This window comes from Coturnix japonica, chromosome 3, assembly GCF_001577835.2.
Source record: "Coturnix japonica isolate 7356 chromosome 3, Coturnix japonica 2.1, whole genome shotgun sequence".
In the NCBI taxonomy this organism is placed as follows: domain Eukaryota; kingdom Metazoa; phylum Chordata; class Aves; order Galliformes; family Phasianidae; genus Coturnix; species Coturnix japonica.
Window position 1 is genome coordinate 71,040,634 of NC_029518.1, and position 13,824 is coordinate 71,054,457.

Genomic DNA, 13,824 nt, shown 5'->3' on the forward strand with positions numbered 1-13,824 from the left:
TGCTGCTACATACATATTAAAACATATTTCAGTATTTTAATAATAACAGAACCCCTATTGTGATAGAGAGAAAATTCTTTTATATCCTTCATCCCATTCAAATTTTTTAAGCTATTGTTCTAAAGGAGAAAAGAGTTCAGGAAATCTAGTAAGAATATTTTAGGAACAAAAAATAATGACAAAATTAAAAGAACAGGCAAGGCTCCGCTGTAACTAAAGGCACCAAAGACTTAAAAATGTAAATTAAGAACACACACAAAGAGAATGATACACAAATGCTTAACTGGGGGAAATAAATATTAAATAAAACAGCAAAGGGCACATTGCTTCAAAGTTAGCAAGTTTAATAAAGGCTGTTCTATTATAAACGTGTTTGATGTTTGTTTCTCTCAGTCTGTGTTCCAGCCCCACAACCCTTTGACTAATGACCACCTCTCTAACAACTCCCACCCTCTGGCTTTCTCACTTCCACCAGTGACCTTCCCCTGCAACTCCCTCTTGTTTCCCAAGTTGTTTCACTGGAAAACTGGCAGCACCTGGCTGCTGTCTCTCCCCAAGTAGGGGCACTAATCAGCTCTACAGAACAGTCAGTTTTCAGAAGTAATAATATTTTTCAGGACATCTTAGCCCAAAATTGAGCATCAGTCCTTGGACAGATAGAAAACTTTCTTCAGAAGCTACAATAAATAAAGCAGAAACTAATAAATGAAGTTTATCTATTAACTGTCTTATTAATCGCTTAAAGAGCATTTTTATAGAGTGCTGTCATTCAAATAATTCTTCCAAGTTCAGCATTTATTGTTCAACATTTTCAAAGAGTCAAACGTAAAAATTTCTTACCTGAAGATCTCTTTGGTCTTTCTTATTCTCCAGGCTTGGATTTTTCATAATAAACTCATTAAGAACACTGAAAATAAATTGAAGTAGACATTGATTTTATAATTAGTTATTCAGTAATTTTGAAAGCTAGGGCAAATCAGAAACATTACAATTTCACACACTTATATTGAGCTTCTTTAGAAGCTTCTCTTCATGGAGAAAAGATGGCTCTGAGGAGAACTCAATGCAGACTTCCAGTATGTTGAGGGAGCTTAGAAATAGGTAGGAGACAGTCTTTTTTAATTGGGCAGATAGTGATTGGACAAAGGCTTTAAACAAAAAAGAGGGGAGGTTCAGGTTAGTTGTTAGGGTCTTTGGAAGCACACAAGGACAGCCTGGATGAAGCTCCGGACAGCCTGATCTGGTAGGTGGCAGCCCTGCCCACAGCAAGAGGGTTAGAACTGAATGGGATTTAAGGTCCCTTCTGACCTAAGCCATTTCATTATTCTATGATTCTTTAGGAAGTGCAAACATCAAGTGCACTTACCCAAGTATGAGGAACTGTCCTGGAGCTGGAAGACCAACCTGGATGGAATCCTTTAACAGAAGTAGCAATGCTGCCCAGCTATCCACTAAACTGGTCACTGGAATCCTAAAATATAGAACAATGACAGCAATAAAATTAGCAATATCTCACTCAGGTATTCCCCAGTTTTTTGTTGTTTTTTTTTTTTTTTTTTTAACTTAACAATTCTCCTATCAGATAGTGTTAATCAACAATTACACAGATTTTTGTAGGTTGCTTTTTTCCCCCTGCTTAATATTAGGTAGCTACATTAAGAAAAGGAGCAAGGTGGAAGAACAACATAATCAAGATTGGAGTGGAACCAACAAATTATAGCACAACTAATATCAGTTTTCCTTATGCTGCAAGGAGATTTCCTGCAGGATTTTTAGACAATTTATATTATATTGGCAATTTATCTTCCTACAGGCTATAAAACATCCAGACTGTCCACCTATTTCTGTCATCAAGACACATCTAATTTTTTGTCTTACCTTTGAGTATAAGCATAGAAAAACTGCAACATGCAGACTTCCAGTGAAAGATGTTTCTGGGAAAAAAGATACAAAAACTGTCAGAAGAACAAACTGACTTATTCCTCACTTGTTACAGCAAAAATGAAAACACAGTTATCGCCAATGCCTGCAGATGCAACTTAATTCATTAACAGGGTTTTATGAATATCTATTAAGGCATCTCTTCATAAAATTTGTTTTCTCTTGTTTCTACCTCTTTCCCTCACTTCCCTCAACCTGACACTAGGGTTTGCATCCATTTCCTTAGAACTGCTCAGGTTGGAAAAGACCTTCAAGATCATCAAGTCCAACCTGCCAATACTACCCTAACTAACAATCCTCCACTAAATCATGTCCCTGAGCATCACATCCAGACAGTTTTTAAACACATCCAGTAATGGTGACTCAACCACCTCCCTGGAGAGCCTATTCCAGTGCTTAACAACTCCTTCTGTAAAGAAGTTTTTCCTGATATCCAATGTAAACTTACCCTGGTACAATTTGAGGCCATTTCCCCTCATCCTGTCACCTGACAAAAGTGAGAGGAGACCAACCCTGCTCTGGCTGTAAGCACCTTTCAGATACTGGAAGAGAGCAATCAGGTCTCCCCTCAGCCTCCTTCTTACCCAGAACAGTCCAGTTCCTTCAGTCACTTCATCTCTCTTTGTGCCAAGCCAGGATGTTGTACATTGTCACTGTGAAGCCAAAAGCTGACCAGGCTTTTTGTGGGTTACTTTTAGAGCAGATCATTTATCTCGTTAATCACTAGATCAGCACTGCCTGGGTTACCAAATGTTTGACAAGAGAGGATTTGAGAGGAAAAGAAGTGGAATGTCAAGGTGAAATAAGAAGACAGACTTCTTAACCCCTCCTTTGGACACTATGATAGTTTAACATCCTTCTTATATTTTTACTTTGGATATTAATTATAAAACCACATACAAATGAATCAGGTTATCAAAACTATTCTAGCACAGCTTTTAAGAACAAAATTATTAACATATTGTTATTAGAAATGTATAAATAGAGTAAATGAGATAGCTGTTGCAAGTGAATGATGCTAATATGTTTTTTTTAATATGGCCCCTTTTATAGATCTGTTGATCACATGAATAAGCAGAAATGAAGGGGAAAAGAAAGTTGTTAGAAAAGGGCATATCTTTCTCTCAGGCAATCATATCATAAGAAGGTAACTGCACTGAATGAAACTTGCTTTGTTTTAATATGCTTAAGAGTACTGTTATCATCTAGAAAAATATTTCACTCTTTTTACCTGCACCATCATACTCACTAAAAATACCACTGACTTGTGGTCAGTGAGCATATCTTTAGGTATAATTATCAAATATGCTGGCATACATCCTCAATAAAAGTACTATTTCCAAAGTCTATTCAACATTTGCATTTCGTATCTAATATGAAGGAAACAAACAACACAGGCTTCCAATCACCTGCACAAAACAACCAAAACTGCAAAGCACTTATACTACATAGCCTCTACATAGCCTCTGCATCTTAAAAATTTACTTAGATATTCCCAATGCCTTTTAGATAACAAATCTATTTTCCTTAAATTATGGATTTATAACTTCAGAAAGAAATTCTACCACAAAAAAAGAAGTACGCCAGTTTGGATATGTATTTAAGTCACAGCATCTTCAGCCAAGCGTCACATGGTGATGCTTAAGCCTCTCCCACCGGAACCTCTCAACAGTTCCATGGGATTTCACTTGCCAACTGGCAGGGTAAGTACTAGCGCCCTGTAAAACCAGTTGTGAGCACAAAGCACAGTCAGACTGAGACAGTAGATGCTGAAAGCGAGCTGTCTGCAGTAGGAACTTCTGGTTCTGATCCAGAGGGTCTGGCTGCATCCTCAGGCTCTCCTTATCTCCCAGGTCAAGATAAAGGAACAGCTCGGGCATCAAAAATGATGAAAATGAAAAAGATGTACTAACTCATCCCAATGAGGAAGGAAATCAAATGTGTACCTCACACTTCTTGTGAGGAGAGCACGAAGACACTATTATCTCTGCAGTCCTCACTTTTCCAGAGGAATTCTGGATACCAGTCAAAAGTCACCAGTTTAAGAGCATTTGGTGGGATCACAATGGAAGCTGCATTTAACTGATAAAGAAATGTTACAGATTGAAGTACTGGGAGAGAAAGGATCTTTGAGGGTCTTTGGGACAGAAAGCATGAGAAGCTTTATCCATCAACTTAACGTGTACAGATTCACTTCTCCTTCCATCTCCTCACTTCCTGAGTTTCTGGCAGAAGAGGCATTTGCAGCTCACAGAAAGGTAAAGTAGTTGCTCAACACAATCTAACTTCTTCTCACCACTTCTCTGGTAGAACTGATGGAGGGTGCAATAAAATAAGCCTTGGTAATAGAGGAGATGAGGATGACCGTAAATGTTCTGATCCTAATTTCTTCTGACTGCAGAAATTTTAGAGGTAATTGTTGAGTACTAGAAATGCAGGTTTTACCTAGAGTCTGAACTCAAGAAATAGAAAGATAAATGAGTGAGGGCATGATGAGCTTATTTATTTCAATGTATCTTGCTTTGGTCAGCCTAAGCCATAAGTTTAAACTGGCCAATAGGCATTTAAAATCCACATCTGCCTTTAGCAATTAAAAGTTTACGTTTCTGTACCTTGCTCTTCCTAATGACTTCTGAGGAAAAGCAGAGACTAATTAAATAACAGCATTTTAATTATTGAAGACTCAGAAAGAGAATGCCACCTTAGTAGGATGACTGCTGACAAGATACTGCTCTACACAGTCAGGCATTAGTAACTCTTGATTTAATTTTTGGGCTAACATTCACCAAGGGTCTGATAAACCAAGTGCTTTGCAGAAGCCTTCTTGGGAAAAATCAAAGAACACTATTCAGAAGACCTGGAAAGATACTTGGCCTTTCTTGTTACAGAAAGGTTATAATGGATATTAATTAGACAACTGCCTTAAAATGTAAAATCTTATTTCTTCAACATCCTAAACTATGCATTGTATCAAGAAATCAGTTAAAGAAATATCAAGAATTTACTTCAAGTAAGTAACCTATTCCTTGAAAACGCTTAGTAGAAAAGCAAGAAACAGGACTACTGAGTTGTTAAAAAAAAATTATACTGACTTAAGTAGATTATGACCTCACACCAGAAGTTCATCCATCTACAAGATATTTAAAGATCCTGTACTTACTGTGAGAATGATTACTTCCTCAGTATTGTTCACAAAGTATCTATATCATCAGTGTCCGAAGTTGTGGTAAGAAGACATTAAATAAGCAAATAGCACTTCCTCAGTTTTCATACCTTGTCCTTTGCTATGGCGGGAGGCTGCTTCAAAACTTCTTTCACTGTTTGTATAACAGTCTCAGTTCTCATAACACTGATGGACCGAACTAGCTCGACGAGCAGAAGCTGTTCTTCACCTGCTGTAGGTATAACCTGGAAGAATCAGATACGTTGTGTTAACCATCACAAAACCTATACTAAAATTAAGACAATTTGCCTCATGGGCTTGCTTCTGAAGTAAATGAAATTAAACCAACTATGACAGAGGAGAAACAGGATCCAGATCAGAAATGCTTTGCAGAACAGCATGTTTATACAGACTACGAAGCCTCTCTGGAATTTGTCTTTAGTGCTCATGACGCTTTTAACAAAGCACTGAAGGAGTAAATTTCTATGAACTGAAGAACAATATTCTGATAATTTAAGAGTTGGAGTAAAAATAGCTATGCTCGATATATTAGAGACAACTTTACAGAAGTTGTTTCTAGCCAGTACGTGATTCAAGTCAAAAGGTTCTACAAAGACATCACCAAACTGAGAGTATTCTCTTAAAAAGATGTAGTAAGGAGGTTGAGAAGGGCGTTGAGGAAAAGAATGTAAGTTCTATTGCAGTGTCTGAGATAACTGCATAAATAAAGACTGAAATACAACATAATTGCAGAGGCATAATAGTGGCTTCAAAAGCAAAAAGGCAGCAAATATTCCATTTGAGCAGATCTAGACAAATAAAAAGGATAGTGATTAAACTCTGACATCTGACTGTGAATACAGTGAACTATAAATTATTCAACAAAATCATGCTTTTAACAGGCTGTGGAAATAGGATATATGAATAAAAAATTTCAACTATTTGTGAAGGTACTTAGTGTGCATCCACATCACTGAATCTGTGCACAGATTGTTACTTTCTTGTTTTGCTACAGTGCAGCTTTGATGGCACATGTAGTTTTGGAATCTAGAAAGGTATAGGAAAAATAATACAAAGTTTCAAACTGGTAATTCCCTGAGTGTACAGATACTAGTTAAAAATGTTTTCCATTTCAATGGAATGCTCAAGTCTTAGACCTTACATTTTTAAATCACCTAAAGCTGTCACTGCTATTTAAAAGGACTGCATTAATATAAACATACCTTTGTTCTGGAAGCGTTTTTATTTTGCCTCCTTTCATTCCATACAAACGCAATGGCAGCCATGAAGTAAACACCATGATTCATTGAAATTGGACCCAACAGCTCAAGAATCTGTTGCCTCAAATTCTGAAAGATGAAATAACATGAATATTTAGACAAGCACTCCCACACTATGTGTAGAACAACTAGTTCTAAAGCCAGACTTGGACAGCAACTATCACTGATTTTTTGTGAAAATGGAAGAATGTACTCAGAGGGATCATAAAGCTCTGCTTTACATGTGGTAGTCTTCAATCATTTTACTAATGACTAAAATGAAGGAAGAGAAAATACACTTTGTAAATTTGCAAACGATAATGAAGAGGGAAGAGACTGAAAGGAAGATAGAGAAATCAAAGTGATCTGACAAACTGGAAAAATGTCCTGAAAAAGGTAAACTACAGTAACAAACTTGAGCTCTGCATGCAAAGGTAGGGGAAAAACAACTGATTATTCACGATGAAAAAGTATTTAGATAACAGTGCTGCATAAAAATAAAACCTTTGGATTATAGCAGATCACAAATTCACTGTGACAACTTTGCAAGGAAAGGGGAATAAAAAGAGCATTCATAAACAGCAGCACTTCATGACAGACATGAAATATTTACCCTGAAAGAAGATACCATGTACCATGTCCAGTTTTGGACACCTTACTTCAAGAAATGTACACAAGCTGAGAGAACTCAAACTATAAAAAACAAGAAAGATTAGTGATACAGAAAGTGACCTATAAGAGGAAGAAAATGGGTATGTATAGTCAGGAGACAAACGTAAGTGGAGACATAATTATCAAATGTGTGTGAGAATTATGAAGAAGAAAACATTTACATCTACAAGTAGGGAAAGACTTTACTGCAAATGAGACAAAAATCAAGTGGTAGGAAAAAAAAAGTCTATAAAAAAAGAACATTTTACTCTAGGAGACTGAAATATTCACTGTTGCAATTTTTAGCAACATACGTGTGCCATCCTTCTTCAGGCAAGTTTGGGTAAGAAAATAGAGCACTTTTTATGCTTAAGGTACCTTCTCATCCTGTCCTTCATCCAGGTGTAGGTTTTTGTGTGTGTGTGGTTTTTGGTTTGTTTTTTTTTTTTTTAATGACAGGAAGATGTCAGAGAAAAAATGCTCTTAATCTGTTTTCTGAAAGACACTTCTAGACTTACACATTCAAGCAGAAATTGTATAAGGCTGCAAGAAACTGTTATACAGGATTCTGGAGTTTGACTATGTGCTTGACACAAGTGTGGCTGCCAGGCTTAAAAAGGATTTCTTCATGCACAGCATGTGTTGGGTGTTCCTTAGAATATTGTGGATTTGGGAAAAATCAATACCCATTTATGAAAGCCTTGTTTTTCAGCAGAATGTGTAGATGAGGACAAATGTGTTAAAAGCCAGTTTACATTTAAGAGATGCAAGTGGATTTACTTTGACAAAAAGCACTTAGGAACAATTTAAACGATGTTATCCCAGATAGCCTGACCTTTGTTGAACCAAGATTAATAGTGGTAACAGATGCAGCAGCAGCGGCAGCAGTTTTTTCTGAGGAGTCTGCTAGATGAAGAATGTTCCACAGCAACGTCACAGAAGACATGATCATATGCAGGATAGACAGAATCCCGTTGCGAGCTTCAATCAAGTGCTTCTGATCAACATTAACCAAAAGCTAGTGGATTTCAGGGGGAAAGAGAAGGAAGAGTATTAAAGATCTACATAAACAACATTAGTAAAATAAAATAAATTGAGACAACGTACAAGAAAGCTCTATGTCTTGACTTTTTTTTCAAGACACTGTTTAAATAATTAGTAGAGTATATACAGGTTGAGTCTACCAAATAATCAATTAAATAATCTTTTGATTCTTAGTCATTCAGTATGGAATATGTTCTGAACATGTGGTATCTCATGACTACAGTAATCAAATTTGCATCACGTAAAACTCTTTGCAAAACATTTATTTCAGAATTTGACTTTTGCACGTACAAACACTTTTCAGTTATTTCTAAATGAACAGAAGGCAAATAAGAACAAAAATAAAAGGATAGCAGAAACATGAGGACAAACGCTTTCTTGTAAAACGCGTGTCAAGTTCCTAAGAGACTGTGTTCATAGTATGAGATGAAAAATACTGCTTGATTAAGAGAAAAACTGAATATAAAAGAGAAAAAATATAATGTTTTGATACAGTTCATGACTAACACAATCCAGTCAAAATCTGGCAGACAGATATCAGCATGGAAATACACTGCACTAGGAAACACTTAGATGACCAAGTTTACCTGATGATACTGTGTTGATGGATCTAGAAGGCAGTAATGAATTATGGTTGTAATTCCTTCCAATAAGGTTAGAACCATATCTGGAGGAGTGACTGATGCCATCCAAATGGGTCTAAAACAGATTATATATATATATTTAGATGTGTTTATCAGTAGGCAAAGTAATTCAACACAGTCAAATACATTTTACAGGATTATATGCCTCTACATACACATACCTATTATCAGATAATCCCGTTTCATATTTATACTGTTGAATTAAATTATCCAAGTTCCTGCAGAGCTGAAGAGTTACAGAAACAACCACCCTTTGAAGAACTTTTCCCATGTAAGGCAAAGTGGAAGTGATAAGGCCTATCCACTGAGGATGCATTTTACAGGCACAGTGTTGATGTAAAGCTCTTATCACTGCACAGAGAAACATGCCTTGGCAAGTTATTGGCTGGGAATGTAAATACTGAAGAGACGTCATTGGCTGCTGGGGACCAATGTGCTCCAAGTCTGTTATGACAAAGTCAAAGCCTGTTTCATTTTCCTCAGGCACAGTCATTACTTTATGTTCCAGCACAATCAGCCGCTGAAGTACCTTTAGAAGCTGTGACTGTAGAGTACTGCCATTGTCAAATTCGTCTTCAGAAAAGTTTATAAGGCTGTCTTCAGAAAAACCTTCTTCTACAGCCACTATGTTTTTTCCAGCCATCTTTTCACTGTGCCATTTCTGTGCACTAAAGATAGAGGAGAGCAGGCAATGCAGGATGACTTTCTGAACCTTGCACTTGGATAGCATGTCCGAAATGAAACTAGGAAAGCCCTTTGCAGAGCTTTCTATAACTTTTGCCAATTCAGCAAAGAGAAGCGTCAAAATTTCTATGCTCATCATTTGCATATTACGATTTCCTATTAGATCTTGTGAGGTCACTTTAACATGAGTAGGGTAGTGGCTCCGCATATAATATAAACACAAGGAGATGAGAATTTCTATGTACATAGAACTCCGAAAGTTATGGTTAGAATCAACTGGGATGTGACTGTAGAAATCCTTGCCCATAACAGATATTCGATGCCTGGCTAGAAGATTCTGGAGCAGTGACAGCTGAGGAGTGTATGCGTTGTTAACACTGGTAGTGGAGATAGCACTTACGAAAGCTGAAGGATTTGTTTTCAGAATTGCTTTAATTGCAGAAAAAGCATACAAAGTTCTTGAAGAGTCATACAGCTGAAGATAAAGCAGTACGTGTTGATATAGTGGATGGATATTAAAGTTGGGAGATTTTCGCATTCCTGGTGAACCCACATCACTTTCAATTTCTGAAATTTCTCCTTCCCCACAACTGTACCAGTTTTCTAAATCAAGACCATCACTGAAGAACACATTTGTTTGTTTAAGCTTTTCTGTTTGTGCTTTCTTCTTCTCCTCATCTTTCTTTTTGGCTATTTTCACCTTTGGTTTTGCACCTGGTTGCTTACCAGCCTCTTTAACAATTGTTTCCTTCTCTGACATTTTTTCTGGTAGTTTTCCTTTGAAGGTGAACTGAATGCTACTGTGGCTTCGCTTTCTGGACTTAGATTCTGTGGAAGTAAGAGTGAGATCAGAGAGGGATTGCTGGCTTGCTGTAATACAGGGTGAAGAGTTATTTCTTGAAATTTCATCTCTCAAGCTCTCAAGTCCAGTCTCTGTTGATGCTGATAATAATTGGGAGCTGTCATTACTAAGCAAACTACTTTGGCTACTTTCAATATTTTGTTCCTCACTTTTAGTCACCTCTTCAGGATTATCCAAAGGATTGAATTTACATGAAGTATCCTCAGAGCACAGACTGTATTTAATTGGTTCATTCTCCTCACCAAGACTGCTTACAACTTTGCATATAAGATCAGTAACCACTTGCTGCACAATTTCATCAGGTGAATCTTCTCTGAGAGTCTGAGAGCTATCTTGAGCACTCAGGCTTTCTGTTTCCACCTCATAACTGATATTGTCTCCAGTAGATGACTGAGAGCAGCCTGAGTCAGAACTCTGCAGTATTTCAACTTGATTATCAGGAAGGTCAAAATCAGACACAACCATTGGAATAGTCTCGCTGCTGGTACTTAACAAGGAAAGTCTGTCACTCAGAGGGTTGACAGTCAGGCTGAAGTTCTCCATTTCATCCATTGCAAGCTGTTTTTCATTGCCTTCTTTAGGTATGATGAGTTGTCCTTGGCTTACAGGCACATGAGTAAATGCTTGAAGAGAAACAAGCAATAAATTATACACACAATATTTTGTTATTCAGAATAGAACTTAAAATTAAAATTTAGAATTCTAAGTTATCATCAAGACTTGTAATTATATAAAGGCAGGATGAATAGATCTTTTTCCACTCAAAAGCAGAAACACATTAATACGAAAACAATATGTCCATGTAAATGAAGCAAGATTACTTTAGTACTAGACCTTAGTAAAACAACATAATTCTCTTGGGAAAAATTAACAGTCATACCTACTCATGATTTAATTGAAAAAAATAAAAATAAAAAATAGTACGTTGCTAAAAATATACAATAAACAGAAAGATCTTTAAACCGAACCAGTATGTTTTCAGTCATCTCCACATTATTTGTTCTGGTTCACAAAAGCATTTCAATTTTTTGCTAAGCTTCTACTGAAGTCTGTAGGATATAAAACATGTTCTGCATGAGAACACAAATATATTGCCTAAATATATTAGGGCAATTAAACTTCAGTAGTACTTGGGACGTCTAGATTCAAATTTAAAAACATGCATAAGCACACACATAAGCAACAGTCACACTTTATTTTGCTAATTATGCTGCACAAAATCTATATTTTAAATATCTTACGTAAATAGCAGATGAAAAAAATAACTAATGATCTTTGTAGAGTTTTCTTTCTTACATACCGTCAGCACAACTAAACTTCTGCATAAAGTGTTTTTCATTTTCTTCTTCAGGGTGACAAGGAGACTTAGTCCAGTAACACTCAGCCTGTACTCGCTGGACAGAAACTCGCTGAGTTTTTGGATGAAGAAGCAGTAGAAGCAAAGGCTCAAGGACCCTTGCAATATCATGTCTTTGAAGTACTTGATTTAACCAAGCCTGTCCCACTGACCAAGTAGAACCATCCAAGCTGTTAAGGCTGTCCAGCATGATAAACAGAGATCTAGAACAGGAAGAAGAAGAATGAACCTCACATATTCTGTACTAACTAGTATAATCTTGTTTGAATCGGATACATGACAAATCTCTATGCATTAGAACATATTCCAGTATACTTTCCCTATAAAACACTATTGTCTTTGGAACTCAAATTTCACAATCCTAGGTTTTACATTTTAGTCTATTTAAGAAACTGCCAGCAAAAGCCAGTAATAAAGTCAGTTAACACAGCTCTTGCAGTAACAGTAGTATAGTCAAAGTATTTATTCAGCTTCAGCAAGGTTTGGTAGCCTGCAGATACTACCATAGCACAAAATGATAAAATGCTAATTCACACAGCTGCATGGAAAATAAGACAAGTTATTAAAGGAACTTCTCTTCAAAATCTGATAGAAGCATATTTGGCATATCAGTTCTTCCTACCATCATTATTTTCTTCTTTTTATAGTTTTAGCTTTTAATATCCTTTCCTAAATTGGAGAAAAAGCGTATTTTATATATAGGACTCTGAATTTTACCAACTGTTCCACATCTTCCAGTGATACAAGTTCAAAAGCTCTTAGCTAAGTGCAGAATTTATAACCACTTCTAAAGTGAGTCATGGAATCAAGGCAGAGATAACCCTGATAATCTGCTTCCTACAGCTAAGTACACAATAGAAAAATCAAGTAAGTAAGAATCTTCCCACAATACTTATTTTATCTGAGGAGGATAAGTCTAGTTTGAAGTCCATATCATTCAGTTCTTTCTAAGGTAGCCTGACATAGGCAGAATGCAAAAAGGAGATCCCTTGCTGTTTATGTGACACTTTACACAAATCACAGATTAAACAAAATAAATTTTGAATCTCATTGCTAAGTTGCAATTGATCTTTAGTTTTCTTATTACTTTCTGTTTTCATATTATTCATTTTTGTGTAGACTTTTTTTTTTTTTAAACTGAATTACAGTAAGAACTTAGATATTACATTCAATATAGAGTGAACCACACTGAGAATCAATGCATTACAATACTACTTCCCTATTGTACTCTACAGATAACAGAAAAGCTTAACAGTTTATATAATCAAAGTAGTTTGCTAAACTTTTCTATTTGCTTCCTTTTTGGCTCTCAGTTGCACTGTATTTCATAAATGCTAAAGATAATATGCTGCCAGTATGACTTAGTTAAAGCAATTTTGCCTCAAAACTTTTAACTGGATCACACTTGCCATCACTAACCTGTCAAAGGTACGACCAAAGGAAGATGACTTGTTAATATGTAGGTCACGAGTGAGATGCCACAGCACTGCAAACTTTGCATGAGCTTCCATTCTTACTTTCTGTGAACCAAATTATAAGTTAGATCTATCACAATTTGGCAACCCCTGACAACAACTGGAGAGAACAGATACAGTACAGCCTAAAATAAAAGTAGGTATTTTTAACAACTTCATATATTCAAATTCTGCCTTCTAATAGTAAAAACAGTAATAGAGAGCATATCTTTGCAAACAACTTCAGCAACATTAAAGATTGTCCCCTCTCTTCATCTTGATCTTGTCTGTCTTAGTTTCCAGGTACTCATATCATTTTCAAGCCATACTTAATAAACTAAATTTGAACAGTACTCATTCTCATGACTTACATGCCTCTGTTTTCAGTTAGCTTATCAATATTAAAGCTCTAGTGAAGATAAAGAGAGAGCAGGAAGAAACATACAAACTTTTTAACAGGAAAACTCAACAGAAGCAGAGTGGCAGACAGAAGAAAGTACTTACAGTTAACCAGCTGGTAGTGTCTGAAATCACAAGATCACACACAGTAACCAAGGAAACAAGAAAATGAAAATTCACTGGCAAGGGAGACATAAGAATTCCCTTGCCACTTAGGATAGAGTTTGTCAAGAAGACACCAATTTTCACTCATAGTTTTGTTTTCGACAAAGAAAACACGATTACTGCAGCAGATGACTTCCAATGACTGTTAATAACTTGGAGAATATTTAACGATGAAAATGGTATTAAACTAACAATTTTTAT

The 13,824-nt window shown here is 36.2% G+C and overlaps 1 protein-coding gene across 6 annotated transcripts in view; it reads right to left on the reverse strand.

The window, feature by feature from the left end:
- DOP1A (DOP1 leucine zipper like protein A) overlaps nt 1-13,824 on the reverse strand; it is a 58,172-nt gene that overhangs the window by 13,076 nt on the left and 31,272 nt on the right. For all 6 annotated transcript variants that reach the window (XM_015858983.2, XM_015858981.2, XM_015858976.2 and 3 more), the window contains 10 exons: nt 13,025-13,125; nt 11,549-11,808; nt 8,864-10,871; nt 8,646-8,757; nt 7,850-8,032; nt 6,328-6,453; nt 5,215-5,349; nt 1,879-1,934; nt 1,367-1,471; nt 841-907 (listed from right to left, as the gene is read on the reverse strand). In XM_015858983.2, the coding sequence (XP_015714469.1) occupies nt 841-907; nt 1,367-1,471; nt 1,879-1,934; nt 5,215-5,349; nt 6,328-6,453; nt 7,850-8,032; nt 8,646-8,757; nt 8,864-10,871; nt 11,549-11,808; nt 13,025-13,125 (3,153 nt within the window). The remainder of the gene's footprint in view (nt 1-840; nt 908-1,366; nt 1,472-1,878; nt 1,935-5,214; nt 5,350-6,327; nt 6,454-7,849; nt 8,033-8,645; nt 8,758-8,863; nt 10,872-11,548; nt 11,809-13,024; nt 13,126-13,824) is intronic.